At 43.3% G+C, this 18,918-nt stretch overlaps 1 protein-coding gene across 2 annotated transcripts; it reads right to left on the bottom strand.

The window, feature by feature from the left end:
• Positions 1-10,274: 10,274 nt before the first annotated feature.
• Positions 10,275-18,391, bottom strand: znf622 (zinc finger protein 622). 2 transcript variants are annotated; one of them, XM_039003643.1, is made up of 8 exons: positions 18,286-18,391; positions 17,644-17,709; positions 16,823-17,404; positions 16,348-16,626; positions 15,142-15,304; positions 14,793-14,908; positions 11,243-11,386; positions 10,275-10,785 (listed from the first exon to the last, which is right to left on the bottom strand). In XM_039003643.1, the coding sequence occupies exons 2-8, from the start codon at positions 17,693-17,695 to the stop codon at positions 10,652-10,654; spliced, it is 1,470 nt and encodes a 489-aa protein (XP_038859571.1). In that variant the 5' UTR covers positions 17,696-17,709; positions 18,286-18,391; the 3' UTR covers positions 10,275-10,651. The 2 variants fall into 2 exon arrangements, with proteins under 2 accessions (XP_038859571.1, XP_038859572.1); XM_039003644.1 differs by having other exon boundaries at positions 16,348-16,623.
• Positions 18,392-18,918: the final 527 nt, after the last annotated feature.

Raw genomic sequence — 18,918 nt, 5'->3', positions numbered from 1 at the left:
TGTCAATGAGTTTGCACAGAGAAATGTGCCTTGAGGGATGAGTAGTTGAAGGATGAGTAGTTCTGTATGATAGCCACATTAGCGGCTAATTTGCATTTATTTTTTACAGGTGCATATATTGATAGAAGTTACCGTGTCCAAGATATTTGCGCGGTTATGAAAACGCCACGCCAGGGTAAGCCTACACGAAACACAGACCTTATATGAAGTAGTTCTAAAATCCCTGACACAAAAATGAATGGTGAAAAAACTATTGGAACCATTTCCAGGTTTTACTGCTAGGTTTTATGGGTATTATGACTCATACTGTGGTACTCAATTTGCCCAGTATTTTAGCTATCGATGTGACGTTTCGCGGCGCCTAATCAGTCAGTTCTGTACCTGCCTGGCTGAGTGGCAGTGTTGGTGGAATGAGCGAGCTCACCTGGCAACCAGAGCGTGAAACGTGAGGAAATAAAACTCGGTAGTCTGTCTGGAATTTAATTTGTAACACTGTGAGTGAAAATGTTATGTTTGTGTATCAAATCAATGCTACTTTTCTAATAACCCAAGGGGGGGTTGGCGCCCCCCCTTGGGTTGTGCCGTGGCGGAGATCTTTGTGGGCTATACTCGGCCTTGTCTCAGGATGGTAAGTTGGTGGTTGAAGATATCCCTCTAGTGGTGTGGGGGCTGTGCTTTGGCAAAGTGGGTGGGGTTATATCCTGCCTGTTTGGCCCTGTCCGGGGGTATCATCGGATGGGGCCACAGTGTCTCCTGACCCCTCCTGTCTCAGCCTCCAGTATTTATGCTGCGGTAGTTTATGTGTCGGGGGGCTAGGGTCAGTCTGTTATATCTGGAGTACTTCTCCTGTCTTATCCGGTGTCCTGTGTGAATTTAAGTATGCTCTCTCTAATTCTCTCTTTCTCTCTTTCTTTCTTTCTCTCTCTCGGAAGACCTGAGCCCTAGTACCATGCCTCAGGACTACCTGGCATGATGACTCCTTGCTGTCCCCAGTCCACCTGGCCGTGCTGCTGCTCCAGTTTCAACTGTTCTGTCTGCGGCTATGGAACCCTGACCTGTTCACCGGACGTGCTACCTGTCCCAGACCTGCTGTTTTCAACTCTCTTGAGACAGCAGGAGCGGTAGAGATACTCTCAATGATCGGCTATGAAAAGCCAACTGACATTTCCTCCTGAGGTGCTGACTTGTTGCACCCTCGACAACTACTGTGATTATTATTATTTGACCATGCTGGTCATTTATGAACATCTGAACATCTTGGCCATGTTCTGTTATAATCTCCACCCGGCACAGCCAGAAGAGGACTGGCCACCCCTCATAGCCTGGTTCCTCTCTAGGTTTCTTCCTAGGTTTTGGCCTTTCATGGGAGTTTTTCCTAGCCACCGTGCTTCTACACCTGCATTGCTTGCTGTTTGGGGTTTTAGGCTGGGTTTCTGTACAGCACTTTGAGATATCAGCTGATGTAAGAAGGGCTAAATAAATACATTTGATTTGATTTTGATTTGATAACCAATTAGATAGGTTCATGCAGGTGACTGACTGCTCATGTATGGAGGAATCCTCACTATCACTGATAAGGAACTTGGCAGTACACCCAGAACATTGCTATGGGAACTGAGGTATCTCAGTTTCAATGTCTCAACATGGAGAGAGGAAGCCTCATGAGGTATTGGTCAGTCACATGCAGAAGCCAATGTTTATGATGAATAATTAATCATGTAAATCATGCAAATATGTCCATGTAAGCAGTATATAAGAGAACTGAAGGGACCGCCCCGGCAGAGCTTCTGATTGACCTGTACTTAGTGTGCAGAGTTTGTTGTAACCGCTCCAGCTTGCTGATAAAGAGTATTTCATTTAATATTGACTTCAGGTGTCCCTAGTGTTAAATGTCCACCACCAGACCAATACATTTTCCTATCATTTTTCATATTAATATATTTTATAATTTTCTGTCCTCCTCTCATTTTAATTCAAGTACTTTTCAAGTACCAACTTGAGAAGATGTCAGATTTTCAAAGTATTCCAGTACTTGTCAGAGGGCCAAATTCAAGTATTTTAAGCACCTTGTGTGAACCCTGTCTGTTGCAGGGGTTTTTTCCAAGGGCAATGCTGCGGCTAATGACTCTGGCTGCGTGTAGAGAGTAATCCACGTAGACTCTGTGCCACAAAATGAGTGACAAAACATCAAACCTGGCCAGATAATTTCAAGTCAAAGTCGAGTCTCGAGGTTCCAAGTCCAAGTCATTTTATAAGTCGAGTCTCAAATAATTAAGTTGTGACTCGAGTTCACAACTCTGTTATTATGTGCAGAAGCATAAAAAAAAGACAAGGCGGCGCAGAATATGGATGTGCAAATGGTTGGGTAGATATGGACTTATATTGTACATAGGGAATTGGAGATGAAAACTTGTATTGAAAAGACAGCTGCATTCTTTCCACAACTCTACCAATCTGTCATAATTATGGCTAAACCAGTAAATAAAGGTTAAATATATATTTTTTTAAATAGTTAGCCCCACCTATTCTACAATTTATCTTCCTAAAATCTGATTTTAAACCTAACCACATTGCTGACCTTATGCCTAACCCCCAACAAGTTTGTTTTTATAAATGTTTACAATATAGCCAAAGTTTTGGCTGTGGTAACTAGTGACAACCTGCTTGTTGTTGCTTTCCACTTCACGATAATATTTTTGGTCTCACATGCTGAGAGCTTATCGGCTATTGGCAGTAGTCCTTGTCCAATCGCGTCGTAGCACTGCTCATACTACAAAGACCGATCATTTTCTGACATTTCAGAACGGACATCGACAGGAGTCTAGAGAACGGAACAGCCATTTGTGTGTCATTGACCTGCTCAAACTATGCGATTCCTGGCGTACTGATCCTAGCCCAAGTTCATAGCTAGGATTTCACCCTAATCATGAAAATGTGTCTGGGACGGCAACAACATGGTGAAATCGTGTAGTGTATGCCCAGCACAAATACTGTTAATGTTACAAGCCTGAAACTTACGATAGCAAATAACTTTTGTCTGTGCGGATTGTTTGCTAACGCTAGCTAAATTTGTAGCCAACTAGCCAGCTAGATACCGAGCTACCGTTAGCTAGTTAGGAATATAGCTAAGCTAGCTAAACTCAGCAAAAAAAGAAACGTCCTCTCACTGTCAACTGCGTTTATTTTCAGCAAACTTAATATGTGTAAATATTTGTATGAACATAACAAGATTCAACAACTGAGACATAAACTGAACAAGTTCCACGGACATGTGACTAACATAAATGAAATAATGTGTCCCTGAACAAAGGGGGGGGGGTCAAAAGTAACAGTCAGTATCTGGTGTGGCCACCAGTTGCATTAAGTACAGCAGTGCATCTCCTCCTCATGGACTGCACCAGATTTGCCAGTTCTTGCTGTGAGATGTTACCCCACTCTTCCTCCAAGGCACCTGCAAGTCCCCGGACATTTCTGGGGGGAATGGCCCTAGCCCTGACCCTCCGAGCCAACAGGTCCCAGACGTGCTCAATGGGATTGAGATCCGGGCTCTTCGCTGGCCATGGCAGAACACTGACATTCCTGTCTTGCAGTAAATCACGCACAGAGCGAGCAGTATGGCTGGTGACATTGTCATGCTGGAGGGTCATGTCAGGATGAGCCTGCAGGAAGGGTACCACATGAGGGAGGAGGATGTCTTCCCTGTAACGCACAGTGTTGAGATTGCCTGCAATGACAAGCTCAGTCCGATGATGCTGTGACACACCGTCCCAGACCATGATGGACCCTCCACTTCCAAATCAATCTCGCTCCAGAGTACAGGCCTCGGTGTAACGCTCATTCCTTCAACGATAAATATGAATCCGACCATTACCCCTGGTGAGACACAACCGCGACTCATCAGTGAAGAGCACTGTTTGCCAGTCCTGTCTGGTCCAGCGACAGTGGGTTTGTGCCCATAGGTGACGTTGTTGCCGGTGATGTCTGGTGAGGCCCTGCCTTACAACAGGCCTATAAGCCCTCAGTCCAGCCTCTCTCAGCCTATTGCGGACAGTCTGAGCACTGATAGAGGGATTGTGCATTCCTGGTGTATCTCGGGCAGTTGTTGCCATCCTGTACCTTTCCCGCAGGTGTGATGTTCAGATGTACCAATCCTGTGCAGGTGTTGTTACACATGGTCTGCCACTGTGAGGACGATCAGCTGTCCGTCCTGTCTCCCTGTAGCACTGTCTTAGTCGTCTCACAGTACGGACATTGCAATGTATTGCCCTGGCCTTGGTTTCTCAAATGATTGCCTCACATGGTTCACCAACTACTTCTCTGATAGAGTTCAGTGTGTCAAATCGGAGGGCCTGTTGTCCGGACCTCTGTCAGTCTCTATGGGGATGACATAGGGTTCAATTCTCGGGCCAACTCTCCTCTCTGTATACATCAATGATGTCGCTCTTGCTTCTGGTGATTCTCTGATCCACCTCTATGCAGACGACACCATTCTGTATACTTCTGTCCCTTCTTTGGACACTGTTTTAACTAACCTCCAGACAAGCTTCAATGCCAAACAACTCCTTCCGTGGCCTCCAACTGCTCTTAAATGCAAGTAAAACTAAATGCATGCTCTTCAACCGATCGCTGCCCGCACCTGCCCGCCCGTCCAGCATCACTACTCTGGACTAGAGGTCGACCGAAAAATCGGAATGGCCGATTACTTAGGGCCAGTTTTCATAACAATCGGAAATCGGTATTTTTGGACACCGATTTGGCCGTTTTTTTTTTTTTTTTTTTTTTTTTTACACCTTTATTTAACTAGACAAGTCACACATTCTTATTTTCAATGACGGCCTAGGAACGGTGGGTTAACTGCCTTGTTCAGGGGCAGAACGACAGATTTTTACCTTGTCAGCTCGGGGATTCAATCTTGCAACCTTATGGTTAACTAGTCCAACTGTCACGCCCTGACCATAGTAAGCTGTTTATTCTCTGTGTTGGTTGGGGCGTGATAGTGACTTGGGCCATCTAGGTGTTTTGTATTTCTATGGTGGCCTGATATGGTTCCCAGTTTATTAAAATTATGTGGAACTCTAAGCACGCTGTGCCTTGGTCTACTCATTTCAACGATCGTGACAGAAGATCCCAACTACAAAGGACCAAGCAGCGTGCCCAAGAGGAGGAAGTATCCTGGACTTGGGAAGAGATCCTGGACTTGGGAGGAAATCCTGGCAGGACAGGATCGCCTTCCTTGGCGGGAGTCGCCTAGGAGCATGAGAGGACAGCAACGATGTCGGGGAGGAAGGCCCCAGAAACCCCAAGAACATTTTTGGGGAGGGCACATGGAGCAGTCGGCGGAGCCAATGAGTGAACCAGAGCCAGTCGGGGAGTCGAGTGAGGAGCAAGATTCCGGAGAGAGGTGCTGGCGTTGAGAGCGCTGCAGAGTGGGCGTCCTGAGGTGCGTGTCATCAGGCCGGTGCCACCTGTACCGGTCCCATGCATCAGGTCTCCAGTGCGCCTTCACAGCCCAGTGCGTCCTGTGCTAGCTACCCGCACTTGCCGGGCTGGAGTGAGCATCCAGTCAGGAAGGGTTGTGCCAGCTCTGCGCTCTAGACCTCCAGTGCGCCTCCACAGTCCAGTACGTCCTGTGCCTCCTCTCCGCACTCACCCTGAGGTGCGTGTCATCAGCCCGGTACCACCTGTACCGGTCCCACACATCAGGCCTCCAGTGCGCCTCCGCAGTCCGGAGCCTCCATCGGCGGTCCGCAGTCCGGAGCCTCCAGCGACGTTCCCCAGTCCGGGGTCTCCAGCGACGGTCCGCAGTCCGGAGCCTCCAGTGGTGGTTCCCAGTTCGGAGCCTCCGGCGTTGATCCACGGTCCGGTTCCTCCGGCAACGATTCACGGTAAAGAGCCTCAAGCGACGGTCGGCGGTCCAGAGCCTCCAGCGACTGTTTATCGTTGTCTCTGATTGGGGATCATATTTAGGTAGCCATTTTCCTCATTTGTGTTTGTGGGATCTTGTCTATGTTTAGTTGCCTGTCAGGTGCTAGTTGTATAGCTTCACGTTTCGTTTGGTTATTTGTTGTTTTGTTCAGTGAGTTTCAGTTTATTAAAATTATGTGGAACTCCAAGCACGCTGCGCCTTGGTCTACTCATTTCAACGATCGTGACAGAAGATCTAACCACCTGCCTTACATTGCACTCCACGATGAGCCTGCCTGTTACGCGAATGCAGTAAGAAGCCAAGGTATGTTGCTAGCTAGCATTAAACTTATCTTATAAAAAAATCAATCAATCAATCATAATCACTAGTTAACTACACATGGTTGATGATATTACTAGTTTATCTAGCGTGTCCTGCGTTGCATATAATCGATGCGGTGCGCATTCGCGAAAAAGGACTGTCGTTGTTCCAACGTGAACCTAACCATAAACATCAATGCCTTTCTTAAAATCAATACACAAGTATATATTTTTAAACCTGCATATTTAGTTAATATTGCCTGCTAACATGAATTTCTTTTAACTAGGAAAATTGTGTCACTTCTCTTGCAACAGAGTCAGGGTATATGCAGCAGTTTGGGCCGCATGGCTCATTGCGAACTGTGTGAAAACTATTTCTTCCTAACAAAGACAACCAACTTCGCCAAACGGGGGATGATTTAACAAAAGCGCATTTGCGGACAAAGCACAATCGTTGCACGACTGTACCTAACCATAAACATCAATGCCTTTCTTAAAATCAATACACAGAAGTATATATTTTTAAACCTGCATATTTAGCTAAAAGAAATCCAGGTTAGCAGGCAATATTAACCAGGTGAAACTGTGTCACTTCTTTTGCGTTCATTGCACGCAGTCAGGGTATATGCAACAGTTTGGGCCGCCTGGCTCGTTGCGAACTAATTTGCCAGAATTTTACGTAATTATGACATAACATTGAAGGTTGTGCAATGTAACAGGAATAGTTAGACTTATGGATGCTACCCGTTAGATGAAATACGGAACGGTTCCATATTTCACTGAAAGAATAAACGTTTTGTTTTCGAAATGATAGTTTCCGGATTCTACCATTTAATGGCCAAAGGCTCGTATTTCTGTTTGTTATGTTATAATTAAGTCTATGATTTGATATTTGATAGAGCAGTCTGACTGAGCGATAGTAGGCAGCAGCAGGCTCGTACGCATTCATTCAAACAGCACTTTCGTGCGTTTTGCCAGCAGCTCTTCGCAATACTTCAAGCATTGAGCTGTTTAGAGATTATGCTGGTGTAACCGATGTGAAATGGCTAGCTAGTTAGCGGGGTGCGCGCTAATAGCGTTTCAATCGGTGACCTCACTCGCTCTGGGACTTGGAGTAGTTGTTCCCCTTGCTCTGCAAGGGTCGCGGCTTTTGTGGAGCGATGGGTAACGATGCTTCGAGGGTGGCTGTTGTCGATGTGTTCCTGGTTCGAGCCCAGGTAGGGGCGAGGAGAGGGACGGAAGCTATACTGTTACACTGGCAATACAAAAGTACTTATAAGAACATCCAATAGTCAAAGGTATATGAAATACAAATGGTATAGAGAGAAATAGTCCTATAATTCCTATAACTACAACCTAAAACTTCTTACCTGGGAATATTGAAGAATCATGTTAAAAGGAACCACCAGCCTTCATATGTTCTCATGTTCTGAGCAAGGAACTTAAACGTTAGCTTTTTTACATGGCACATATTGCACTTTTACTTTCTTCTCCAAAACTTTGTTTTTGCATTATTTAAACCAAATTGAACATGTTTCATTATTTATTTGAGGCTAAATTGATTTGATTTATGTATTATATTAAGTTAAAATAAGTGTTCATTCAGTATTGTTGTAATTGTCATTTTCACAAATAAATAAATAAAAATCGGCAGATTAATCAGTATCGGCTTTTTTGGTCCTCCAATAATCGGTATCGGCATTGAAAAATCATAATCGGTCGACCTCTACTCTGGACGGTTCTGACTTAGAATATGTGAACAACTACAAATACCTAGGTGTCTAGTTAGACTGTAAACTCTCCTTCCAGACTCACATTAAGCATCTCCAATCCAAAATTAAATCTAGAATCGACTTCCTATTTCGTAACAAATCATTCTTCACTCATGCTGCCAAACATACTCTCGTAAAACTGACCATCCTACCGATCCTCGACTTCGGCGATGTCATTTACAAAACAGCCTCCAACACTCTACTCAACAAATTGGATGCAGTCTATCAGAATGCCATCCATTTTGTCACCAAAGCCCCATATACTACCCACCACCGCGACCTGTACGCTCGCATTGGCTGGCCCTATTTTTGCGCTTCATACTTGTCGCCAAACCCACTGGCTCCAGGTCATCTGCAAGTCTTTGCTAGGTAAAGCCCCACCTTATCTCAGCTCACTGGTCACCATAGCAGCACCCACCTGTAGCACACGCTCCAGCATGTATATCTCACTGGTCACCCCCAAAGCCAATTCCTACTTTGGCCTCCTTTCCTTCCAGTTCTCTGCTTCCAATGACTGGAACGAACTGCAAAAATCACTGAAGCTGGAGACACATATCTCCCTCACTAGCTTTAAGCACCAGCTGTCAGAGCAGCTCACAGATCACTGCACCTGTACATAGCCCATCTGTAAATAGCCCATTCAACTACCACATCCCCATACTGTATTTATCATGCTCCTTTGCACCCCCAGTATCTCTACTTGCACATTCATCTTCTGCACATCTACCATTCCAGTGTTTAACTGTTATATTGTAATTACTTCGCCACTATGGCCTTTTTATTGCCTTACCTCATTTGCACACACTGTATATATACTTTCTACTGTATTCTTGACTGTATGTTTGTTTATTCCATGTGTAACTCTGTGTTGGGTGTCAAACTGCTTTGTTTTACCTTGGCCAGGTCGCAGTTGTAAATGAGAACTTGTTCTCAACTAGCCTACCTAGTTAAATAAAGTTGAAATAAAAAATAAATCTGCAGTCCTCATGCCTCCTTGCAGCATGCCTAAGGCACGTTCACGCAGATGAGCAGGGACCCTGAGCATCTTTCTTTTGGTGTTTTTCAGAGTCAGTAGAAAGGTCTCTTTAGTGTCCTAAGTTCTCATAACTGTGACCTTAAATTGCCTACCGTCTGTAAGCTGTTAGTGTCTTAACAAAAAAACTAAACAGGCTAATTTCCTTGAATCATTCAACGTTACATTACCAAATACATTGTGTATTTTCACAACGAAATTAGCCTGTTTGGTCACTTTTGTGAAGTGTATGTTATTCCGATGCCCTAGAAAATAAAAATAGGCTAATTTCCTTGAATCATTCAACGTTACATTACCAAATACATTGTGTATTTTCACAACGAAATTAGCCTATTTTTATTTTCTAGGGCATCGGAATAACATACACTTCACAAAAATATAAAACGCAACAGGAAACAATTTCACTAAATTACATTTTCAGCTTCCAAGAATTGTGTACAGATCCTTGCAACATTGTGCCATGCATTATGCTGAAACATGAGGTGATGGCAGAGTATGAATGGCACAGGATCGTGTCACGGTATCTTTGCATTCAAATTGCCATTGCTAAAATGTAATTGTGTTCGCTGTCTGTAGTTTATGCCTGCTCATACCATAATCTGACCGGCAACATGGGGCACTCTGTTCACAACATTGACATCAGCACATCTGCGTTGTTGTACTGCCAAATGCTCTAAAATGACGTTGGAGGCAGCTTATGGTAGAGAAATTAACATTAAATTATCTCACAACAACTCATCACCAATAGGGATGTAAACAAATTTGTGCTAAAAATTTGAGAAATACATTTTTTTTGTATATGGAACATTTCCGGGATCTTTTATTTCAGCACATGAAACCAACACTGTACATTTCATTTCTATTTTTGCTCTGTGTATTAAACAAAACCAGTGTGGATTGCAGTTTCTCCTTGTCCTTAGACTGCAAGTTAAGGAAGCATACCGTTGACTTCTAAAAATGTTGTAGCGACCTTAACAAGGTAGCTAGGTGTTAAGAGTTTGAGACCTCTTGGCTTGACATCACTGGACCTGGGTTATAATTCCGGTCATTGCTTCCTCCTGAATTTGCAGCAATATGTTTGATTAATTTTGCTGGCAAAAACCTGTCCAAAGTGACTGATCCCTCTATTTGTGCACAAATACCCATAACCTCAATAACTCACAAACCAAATGGGCATAACATTGTCATATTTACCCATGGAATCAATTAAATTTGGCATATGTGAAACAAAAAGTTGAGAAACATAACAATTCCTTAATGTTTATTACTCAACCTCAATTGTATTTTATAAACAATTACTTGCTGGGGGGAAAAACCCAAGTCAGAATTTCATGATGTGAAATATACAGCCATTTGTCAAAATACAAAACAGTAACTCAGTATTTTGTATATGACCTCGGATCATGAATAGAATGACATATCCAGTAAATATTAACGGCTCTGAAAATAATTATTTCATGGTGAAGTCCTTTGCAATATGCAGCAGATATAACGAGCGCTGAATGTTTACAACAGACATCTTTGAACGGGGAAAAAGACATTAGCCGTAAAAGGTTTAGGGACTGTCCTAATATGAGAATCAGGTATAAGGGGGTCTGACGCTGCATTTTCTGTCTAGGGACTAGAACATGACTTGGAGCCTGAAGTGGGTCTGTTTGTTAGAGTTGTTGCCCATGCCTATCTTCAGCATCCACCTTGACTTCATCTTCTGGACAAACTTCATGTCCTTCTGGTTCTGATGGAAAGAGTTTTTACCTAGACAAAAAGCAAGCAATGAATGAATGACCAAACCCATTCACCAATTAATTGTATTCAGCTTTTCGCATGTTACTGCTGTGGTCACATGCTCCATACCATCCTTGGTCAAACACCTTCAAAATAGTCACGTGGGAGATAAAAATATCTCCCAGTTTTTTTTGTGTGGAAAATTGAGGTCTCAAAACCGCATTGGTTTTCCATAAGGGTAGAACAAAAAGGTATACACTGAAGGTTTGAATGAGAGTTTAAATAAAGACTATTGGTTCATCTCTAAATCAAATTTAGTGAACTCAGGATTATCCCTAAATTAAGCTCAATTAAATGTATATAATGGCTTAATTTCTATATGCACGTGTTAAGTAATGTATAGGTTCACTCAAGTACAGAGCTCAGTAGTGAATGTGTAGGTGCAACCCTGCATGGATCATGGTTGATGTGTAGTGTTGACCCTTACCCATGTCTCCGCCCCAGCCCAGGGCCTTGTACTGCCTGAGTACCCGCCCCACTGCGTTCCTGTTGTGGGCCAACGCCACAGTCCTGGGTGCGCCAAAACGCTGCTTGTAGTATCGCATCAGAGAGCGGTGGCCGATCTTAGCACCTGAGGAAAAACAGCGAGAGGTAAGAAAATATGTATTAGTTTAATATGGCGCGTTACTGCTTTGGCCTGCACATACACCGGCCCTTTGCGCATAAGATTGCAAACCTCTGGTCTAAAGGGAGTTGAGGACAGCCCATCATGACTAATTCTAAAGAGATGTTAAGGTGTCCAAGACAAATGGCAGTTCATAATTGCGTACATGGTCAGATAGCGGAAATCAAAATTTACAAGACATTCATTAGACAGTGTTTCCTGAGTTTGAATACGTCATGATATCTGTAGACCGTACTCTTTAGCAAGAGAGTATCTATATTTTTCATAGCTTTCCATTTACCACAAACCGATGCTGGCACTAAGACTGCACTCAACGAGCTATATTGGGCCATAAGCAAACAAGAAAATGCTCATCAAGGAGGTGGCACTCCTAGTTGCCGGTGATTTTAATGCAGGAAACGAATCACGGATTTCAAATGGGAAACCCAGCTGAGAGCTACCCAGTGACGCGAGCCTACCAGACGAGCTAAAGGCAAGCAACACTGAACCATGCATAAGAGCACCAGCTGTTCCGGGTGACTGCGTGAACGCGCTCTCCGTAGTCGGTGAGTAAGAACTTTAAACAGGTTAACATTCACAAGTGAGCCGCAGGGCCAGACGGATTACCAGGCTGCGTACTAGAGCATGCTCTGACCAGCTGGCAAGTGTCTTCAGAGACATTTCCAACCTCTCCCTGACCCAGTCTGTAATATCTACGTTTCAAGCAGACCACCATAGGTTACCTTGGCATTCTTTGGCACAGGGACTGTCTAAATGACTACCGCCTTGTAGTACATGAAATGCTTTGGAAGACTAGTTATAGCTCACAACACCAATTTGCATACAGCACAAATAGAGCCACAGATGACGCAATCTATTGCACGCCACATTGCCCTTCCCCACCTGGACAAAAGGAACACCTACGTGAGAATGCTGTTCATTAACTACAGCTCAGTATTCAACCCCATAGTGCCCTCCAAGCTCAACACTAAGCTAAGGTCCCTGAACACCTCCCTCTGAAACTGGATCCTGGACTTCCTGACAGACCACCCCCAGGTGGTGAGGGTAGGCAACAAAGAAATGCCAATGGTGGTGTTGCTGTTTATACTCAGAAGCTTAGAGGATTTCACATTAAACTTGAAGAAATATGGCTAAAGGTTCACCTGTCTCACACCCATTCTTGTGGAAAGCTGCTATAGACCACCAAGTGCTAACAGTCACTACCTGGATAATGTGTGAAATGCTTGATAATTTGTGTGATAGAGGTATACTTCCTGGATGATTCAAATCTTGACTGTCTTTCATCAAACTGCCCACCTGAGAAAAAGCTTCAAATTGTAACTAGTGCCTGCAGCCAACCTACCAGGGTAGTTAAACAGCACAGGAATGAAATCAACATGTATTGATCACATCTTTACTAATGCTGCAGAAATTTGCTATAAAGCAGTATTCAAATCCATCAGATGTAGTGATCACAATATAGTAGCCATATCTAGGAAAACCGAAGTTCCAAAGGCTGTGCCTAATATAGTGTATAAGAGGTCATACAATACGTTTTGTAGTGATTCCTATGTTGTTGATGTAAATAATATTTGTTGGTCTGGTGTGTAATGAGGAGCAACCAGACACTGCACTTGACACATTTATGAAATTGCTTATTCCAGTTACTAAAATCAGCATACACCTACTAACGGACACAAAACTTAAATGCCTGTAGATTGACGAGGAATTTAAAAATTGTATGGTTGAGAGGGATACGGGAAAAGGAATGGCAAATAGGTCTGGCTGCACAACCGATTGGCAAAGGTACTGCTATTGGGAAATCATGTGACTAAACGGAATAAAAAGAAGCAACTATACTGTGAAACAAATAAATTATATACTGAATGTTAGTAAAACGCTTTGGAGCACCTTAAATGACATTGGGGGGGGGCAAACTCAGCTCCATCATTCATTGAATCAGGTGGATCATTCATCACAAAACCCACTGATATTGCAAATTACTTATGATTTTTCATTGGCAAGATTAGCGAATTTAGGCATGACATGCCAGCAAAACACTGACACTACACATCCAAGTATAACTGATCAAATTATCAAAGGCAAGCATTGTAATTTCCAATTCCATAAAGTGAGTGTGGAAGAGGTGAAAAAAATGAATGTCTATCAATGACAAGTCACCGGGGTCTGACAACTTGGATGGAAAATAACTGAGGAGAATAGTGAATGATATTGCCACCCCTATTGGCCATATCTTCAATTTGAGCTTACTAGAAAGTGTGCCCCCTCAGGCCTGGAGGGAAACTAAATTAATTCCGCTATCCAAGAATAGTGTTTATGTATGCGGATGACTCAAAACCATACACGTCAGCTACTACAGCGACCGAAATGACTGCAACACTTAACAGAGCTGCAGAATAAGTTAGTCCTAAATATTTCTAAAACTAAAAGCATTGTATTTGGGACAATTAATTTCACTAAAGCCTAAACATTGTAATGAATGTGGAAATTGAACAGGTTGAGGTGACTAAACTGCTTGGAGTAACCCTGGATTGTAAACTGTAATGGTCAAAACATTGATAAAAAAGTAGTTAAGATGGGGAGAAGTCTATAATAAAGCGCTACTCTGACTTCTTAACAACACTATCAACAAGGCATGTCCTACAGGCACTAGTTTTGTCACACCTGGACTGCTATCCAGTCAGAACAAACAGAAACTTAGGAAAATTACAATTGGCTCAGAACAGGGTAGCACAGCTAGCCCTTAAACATACATGGGGAGCTAACAATGATATGCTCTCATGGCTCAAAGTAGGAGAGATTGACTTCATTACTACTTGTTTTTGTAAGAAGTGTTGACAAGCTGACTGCACTGAGCTGTCTGTTTAAAAGAGAGACACACCTGTCTATATAAGGTCCTCTGGAGAGACCGCCCTATCCAACCTGACCAAGCTTGAGAAGAAATGGGGGGGAAACTCCACAAATACAGGTGTGCTTGTAGCGCCATACCCAAGAATCAAGGCTGTAATTGCTGCCAAAGGTCCTTCAACAAACTACTGAGTAAAGGGTCTAAATACTTGTGATATTTTATTAAAAAACTTTTTGTCTTGTCATGGGGTAGTGTGTGTAGATTGAAGGAAAAAGAGGATTTAATCCATTTTAGAATAAGGCTTTAATGTGACAAAATGTGGAGAAAGGTCAAGGGGTCTGATTACTTACCTAATGCACTGTATATATCCAAGCTATCATTGCATATTTATTCCTTGTGTTCATTTTTTAAATTCTGCATTGATGGGAAGGGCCCGTGAGTAAGCATTTCACTGTTATTCCACACCTGATGTTTACGAAGCATGTGAAAATAATTTGATTTCACCTGAAGGAAGGGTGAGCTCCAGCGTATCATCATCGTAGTCTATGGTCTTCCCGTCCGGCAACTCTTCATCCTCCATCTCAGCATCATCTCCCTCTTTCTGGTCAGGATAACTTGTCCTGCAAACAACATTTCACAAAATGGCCACTTGAGAAATTGCTAATATATAATTACAATCAAGATAAAATGTGAGGGGCAGAAGACCCCCTTTCCTACTACGGTGCATACTCGAATTCTGTGCTGGCTCTGATTTTTCTTCATATTGTCCTTTCCAGCAACTACAGTACAGCTTGGTTCAGCTCAGTAGTGTGAAAAAGGTTAGACTATAGGAGCCCTGGTATTTGACATCTACCTGAAGTCGTAGAAGTCGGCAAACTCTAGCGATGCGTCTCCGTCGGTGAAGAGCTTGCAGTGGCTTTTGTCGGTCATGTGGCCCTGTACTGCCTCAGTGGAGTAAAAGGAGCGGCCTTTCTCGTTACACCACAAACACACCTTACCAGCGCCCACTTTCTCTCCTGCAACACAAAGAAAGAACAAGAGTATGTTTAAGATTTTTGAGTGAGATTTCAATAGCAGAGAAATGACTCAAGACAGATTCCTCTGATTCAGGTTTAGATTGACCTAAGAGTAAATGAAAAACTTTTGGCAGACATTCTTATCCAGAGCAACTTACACTCAGTGAATTCAACTAAGGTAGATAAAACAACCACACCTGAAACTTAACAATGAGGTAAGATATGGCGTAAACACCCACCATACCTTACCCCAGACCCAGGGATGGCCAACTCTGGATCCCTTCAATCACCACAGGTAAATCTGAGTTAGGTAAATCTGCTTTTAGTTTTTTTGGACGTCATATGGAATGATCTCAAAGGCCTTAAAGTTTGTGTAGTTGATGCCTCTAGGGCAATTCAGGTTAGATGTTAGAGGGCTTTTTACTGAAGAAAGCATTTGTTTCATACAATTGTGTTTGCTTTTCATGCATTGTGTAATTGATGTGTATATAGACATTTAAAAAAAAAAATACATTTAACTAGGCAAGTCAGTTAAGAATAAAATGTTATTTACAATGACAGCCTACCCCGGCCAAACCCGGACGATGCTGGGCCAATTGTGTGCCGCCCTATGGAACTCCCAATCACAGCCGGACGTGATACAGCATGTATAGTGTAATTGCTGTTTATTGATGTGTTCATGCAGGACTAATTCGCAAAATAATCAAGTGGTCTCAGCATGATTCCCTGGCTAAAAATACATAAATGAAACAAATACGGTCAAGAAAGACAACAGGTGTTAATTGTTTTTGTTGCTAGGGGGTTCAACCAAGGTGCTCTTTGAAGACAAAGAATACGTGGTCAGAAAAACATTCAGTTTCACATCTGAAAACCTGACGAGGAAAAACTCTAAACCCTAGCTACAGGTTATTTTCCCTAGTCAAGACATGATTATAGAAAAAGGCATGCTTTCCAACCAAGGTGCAAGCTAACGGTGTAAAGATATTCAGCCACTCTTGGTAGAACAATGGAGGACCTGATGACACTTATGTACTTCCACTCACCCAGGTAGCAAATTAGTCCCTTGAGGTTGATTAGAAATTCCAGGTCAGGCAGGAAGAAGCTGTGCACTTTTGTCATGTGAGCCAGGTTTTTGAGGAGTGAGTGAGAGTGGTGGGGGCAGAACAAACAGTCTGTGGGGGGGATGGCCCCTGGTAGAACGGCGGAGTGGGGAGAGGCCGAAGCAGCACCATCCCCTTCCTCGTGCTCCATGGTTTCGTCAGCATCTTCCTCGAAGTCATCATCATCCATGTCATTGTCGCCATCTACGTCCTCCCACTCTTCTGAAATAAAGAAACTGAGTGACAATGGAGACACAGAGAACACCCAAGACAACCACAGCAACGCTGACAAAAAGGGATGGCGTTTTGATATTACAATCATCTTCACAGAAGTCGACACATTCTTGGCCACCTCTTCATGCAATCCAGACAGATCCTACACAAGTTAATTCAGGCCTACTTGAGTCAGACATCATACCTTCCTCTGCTGTGGCCAATTCCTCTCCCTCCATCTTCTTAGCTTGCCCCTCAAACCATTGCAGCCTGGGCGGTTTCTCCGGCTTGGCCTTATTCGCTGCTGGCCCCTCCACTTCTGAAGCCTGGGCATTTTCCGGATTGGGCCGTTGTGGCGGCTTTAGGGCCTGCTGCAGCGCTTCGTTCTTGGCATTGTGGTCCACCTTGCCGTCATCCCCGAGGCCCTTCTCCAGGTTTTTCTCATTCATCATCTCCACTTTCCTCTGGGCTGCCAGCAGGGCCTGCTTCTCTAACTGCTGGTGCTTGTGGGACTGCAGGTGGTTCTGGTAGGCATTGGAGCTGGAGAACTTCTTGTTGCACGTGGGGCAGCCCTCGCTGACAGTGGCGCCAGTCACCTGTTGTTCGGTGGCGGCCCGTTGCGCCAGCACACGCTCCTGGAAGTTCTCTGCAGTCACAGGGGGCATGACGGCAACTTTGCGTTTCAGGTTGTAACGGTGCCAGTCGGTTTTGTAGTGGGCTCGCTGGACCTCACCATCTGCGAAGGCCACACGACAGCTGATGCAGGTGTACGAGGACATGGTGGTGGCTAGAAAGATAAACAAGAAGATTAGCCTTTTATATAATTTATTGAAATGACCGTTGACCAACAATAACTATTGCAGATGTGTACCATTGAAGGATATATATATTGTAATGAAACAGGCTGGGAGCAGGTCTCGAACCCTCCGAGCTATCGACTGTGCCGCAAAAGCATAACCCAGGGTCGTGACACTATTAATCTTTTGGACTATACGAGACTTACGTTACCTCTATATTTCCACTTACCATGAACTTTTGTGGGGGCAGGTTCGTCGTCGTAATTAATGGGGGAATTCATTCTAAAAAGTCAACCTGAGCACAAAAAAGTAAGTAGTTAGTCCCAAATGTAACCACTTTCAAATTAATGGTTTAACGTTAGCTACAGACCTGGCTACATGCAGTGGTAGCTTACTAACTAGCTATGCTTCATGAGTACAAACGGCTATCACTGCATGAAAAAGGTATTTTTTTTATTGGTAGGATGAACAGGACTTTGTCAACCAGATATACCTCTCATGAAAAACAAATCGCTGTAACGTTTAAATTACACCTTTCTAGCTAACGTTACTGGCAGAGAAGGGCCCGTACGAATTTCACTGTTATTCCACACCTGTTTACGAAGCATGTGACAATTAAAATGTGATTTGCTACAGGTGACAATATCATTTTGATAACGTCATGAAACATATTTTGACTAGGCAAGCGCAGCCAGCAAGGCATTAGCGAAATCCTATTTATACGTGAGCAATGACGTGCTAATGCTAGGCTAATAGGTAGCTAGCTATTTGGCCACTAATTAACTAGATGCCTGAAACTTCAGTTAACTTCTAGCTAGAAAGGATATCACAAACCATTTACACACTTGACAAATAAAATCAGTTTACTTACCAATTCAAAGCCCTCCTTGAAGAAAATGTGGAAGCTAACTACGTGTTTATGCCAACGACTGCAAACTTGTCTTCCTCCACACGTGGGTTTCAGCGCCTCGTCAGCGACACTAAAAAAAGTATTTCCAGGTCATGGAATTTCGGACATTTTCAAAATAAAAGTAATCCACGTAACAGTAGAAAAGTTTTAATACCCTGTATTTATTAATGATAAATTAAACATAATGTCTAAACATTAACAATGATTCATATTTAAGTGATATTTGCATTACATTTGGATTTTACAACATGTTCCCAGGTCAAATAAATGCCCCCAATGCAAATCACTACATATGAAATATATTTATATTTTTTAACCTTTAATTAGGCAAGTCAGTGACCCTAACCCTAACCCTAACCCTAACCCTAACCCAGATGACCCTGGACCAATTATGAGCCGGCCTATGGGACTTCCAATCACAGCCGGTTGTGATACAGCCTGTAATTGGTGTCTGTAGTGACGCCTCTAGGACTGAGATGCAGTGCCTTAGACTGCTGCGCCACTCGGGACCCCCTGAATATAATGTATATTGGCTTATAGAGCAAAAACGATTGTAAGTGCACAGTAAAAGTATTGTAGGGAATACTCAGTAGG

This window comes from Salvelinus namaycush, chromosome 11 (assembly GCF_016432855.1).
Source record: "Salvelinus namaycush isolate Seneca chromosome 11, SaNama_1.0, whole genome shotgun sequence".
NCBI lineage: Eukaryota > Metazoa > Chordata > Actinopteri > Salmoniformes > Salmonidae > Salvelinus > Salvelinus namaycush.
The sequence above is the reverse complement of the archived record's forward strand: the minus strand, read 5'-3'. Positions and strand labels throughout refer to the sequence as shown.

Bases quoted from the DNA above. Each gene is read 5' to 3' on its own strand.
- znf622 (XM_039003643.1), bottom strand. From the start codon at position 17,695: ATGAATTCCCCCATTAATTACGACGACGAACCTGCCCCCACAAAAGTT. The intron at 17,405-17,643 runs GTAAGTGGAAAT...TTATCTTTCTAG, and splicing joins TGCCCCCACAAAAGTTCATG to CCACCACCATGTCCTCGTAC. The intron at 11,387-14,792 runs GTGAAATCAAAT...GTTTTTCCTCAG, and splicing joins GGAGCTCACCCTTCCTTCAG to GTGCTAAGATCGGCCACCGC.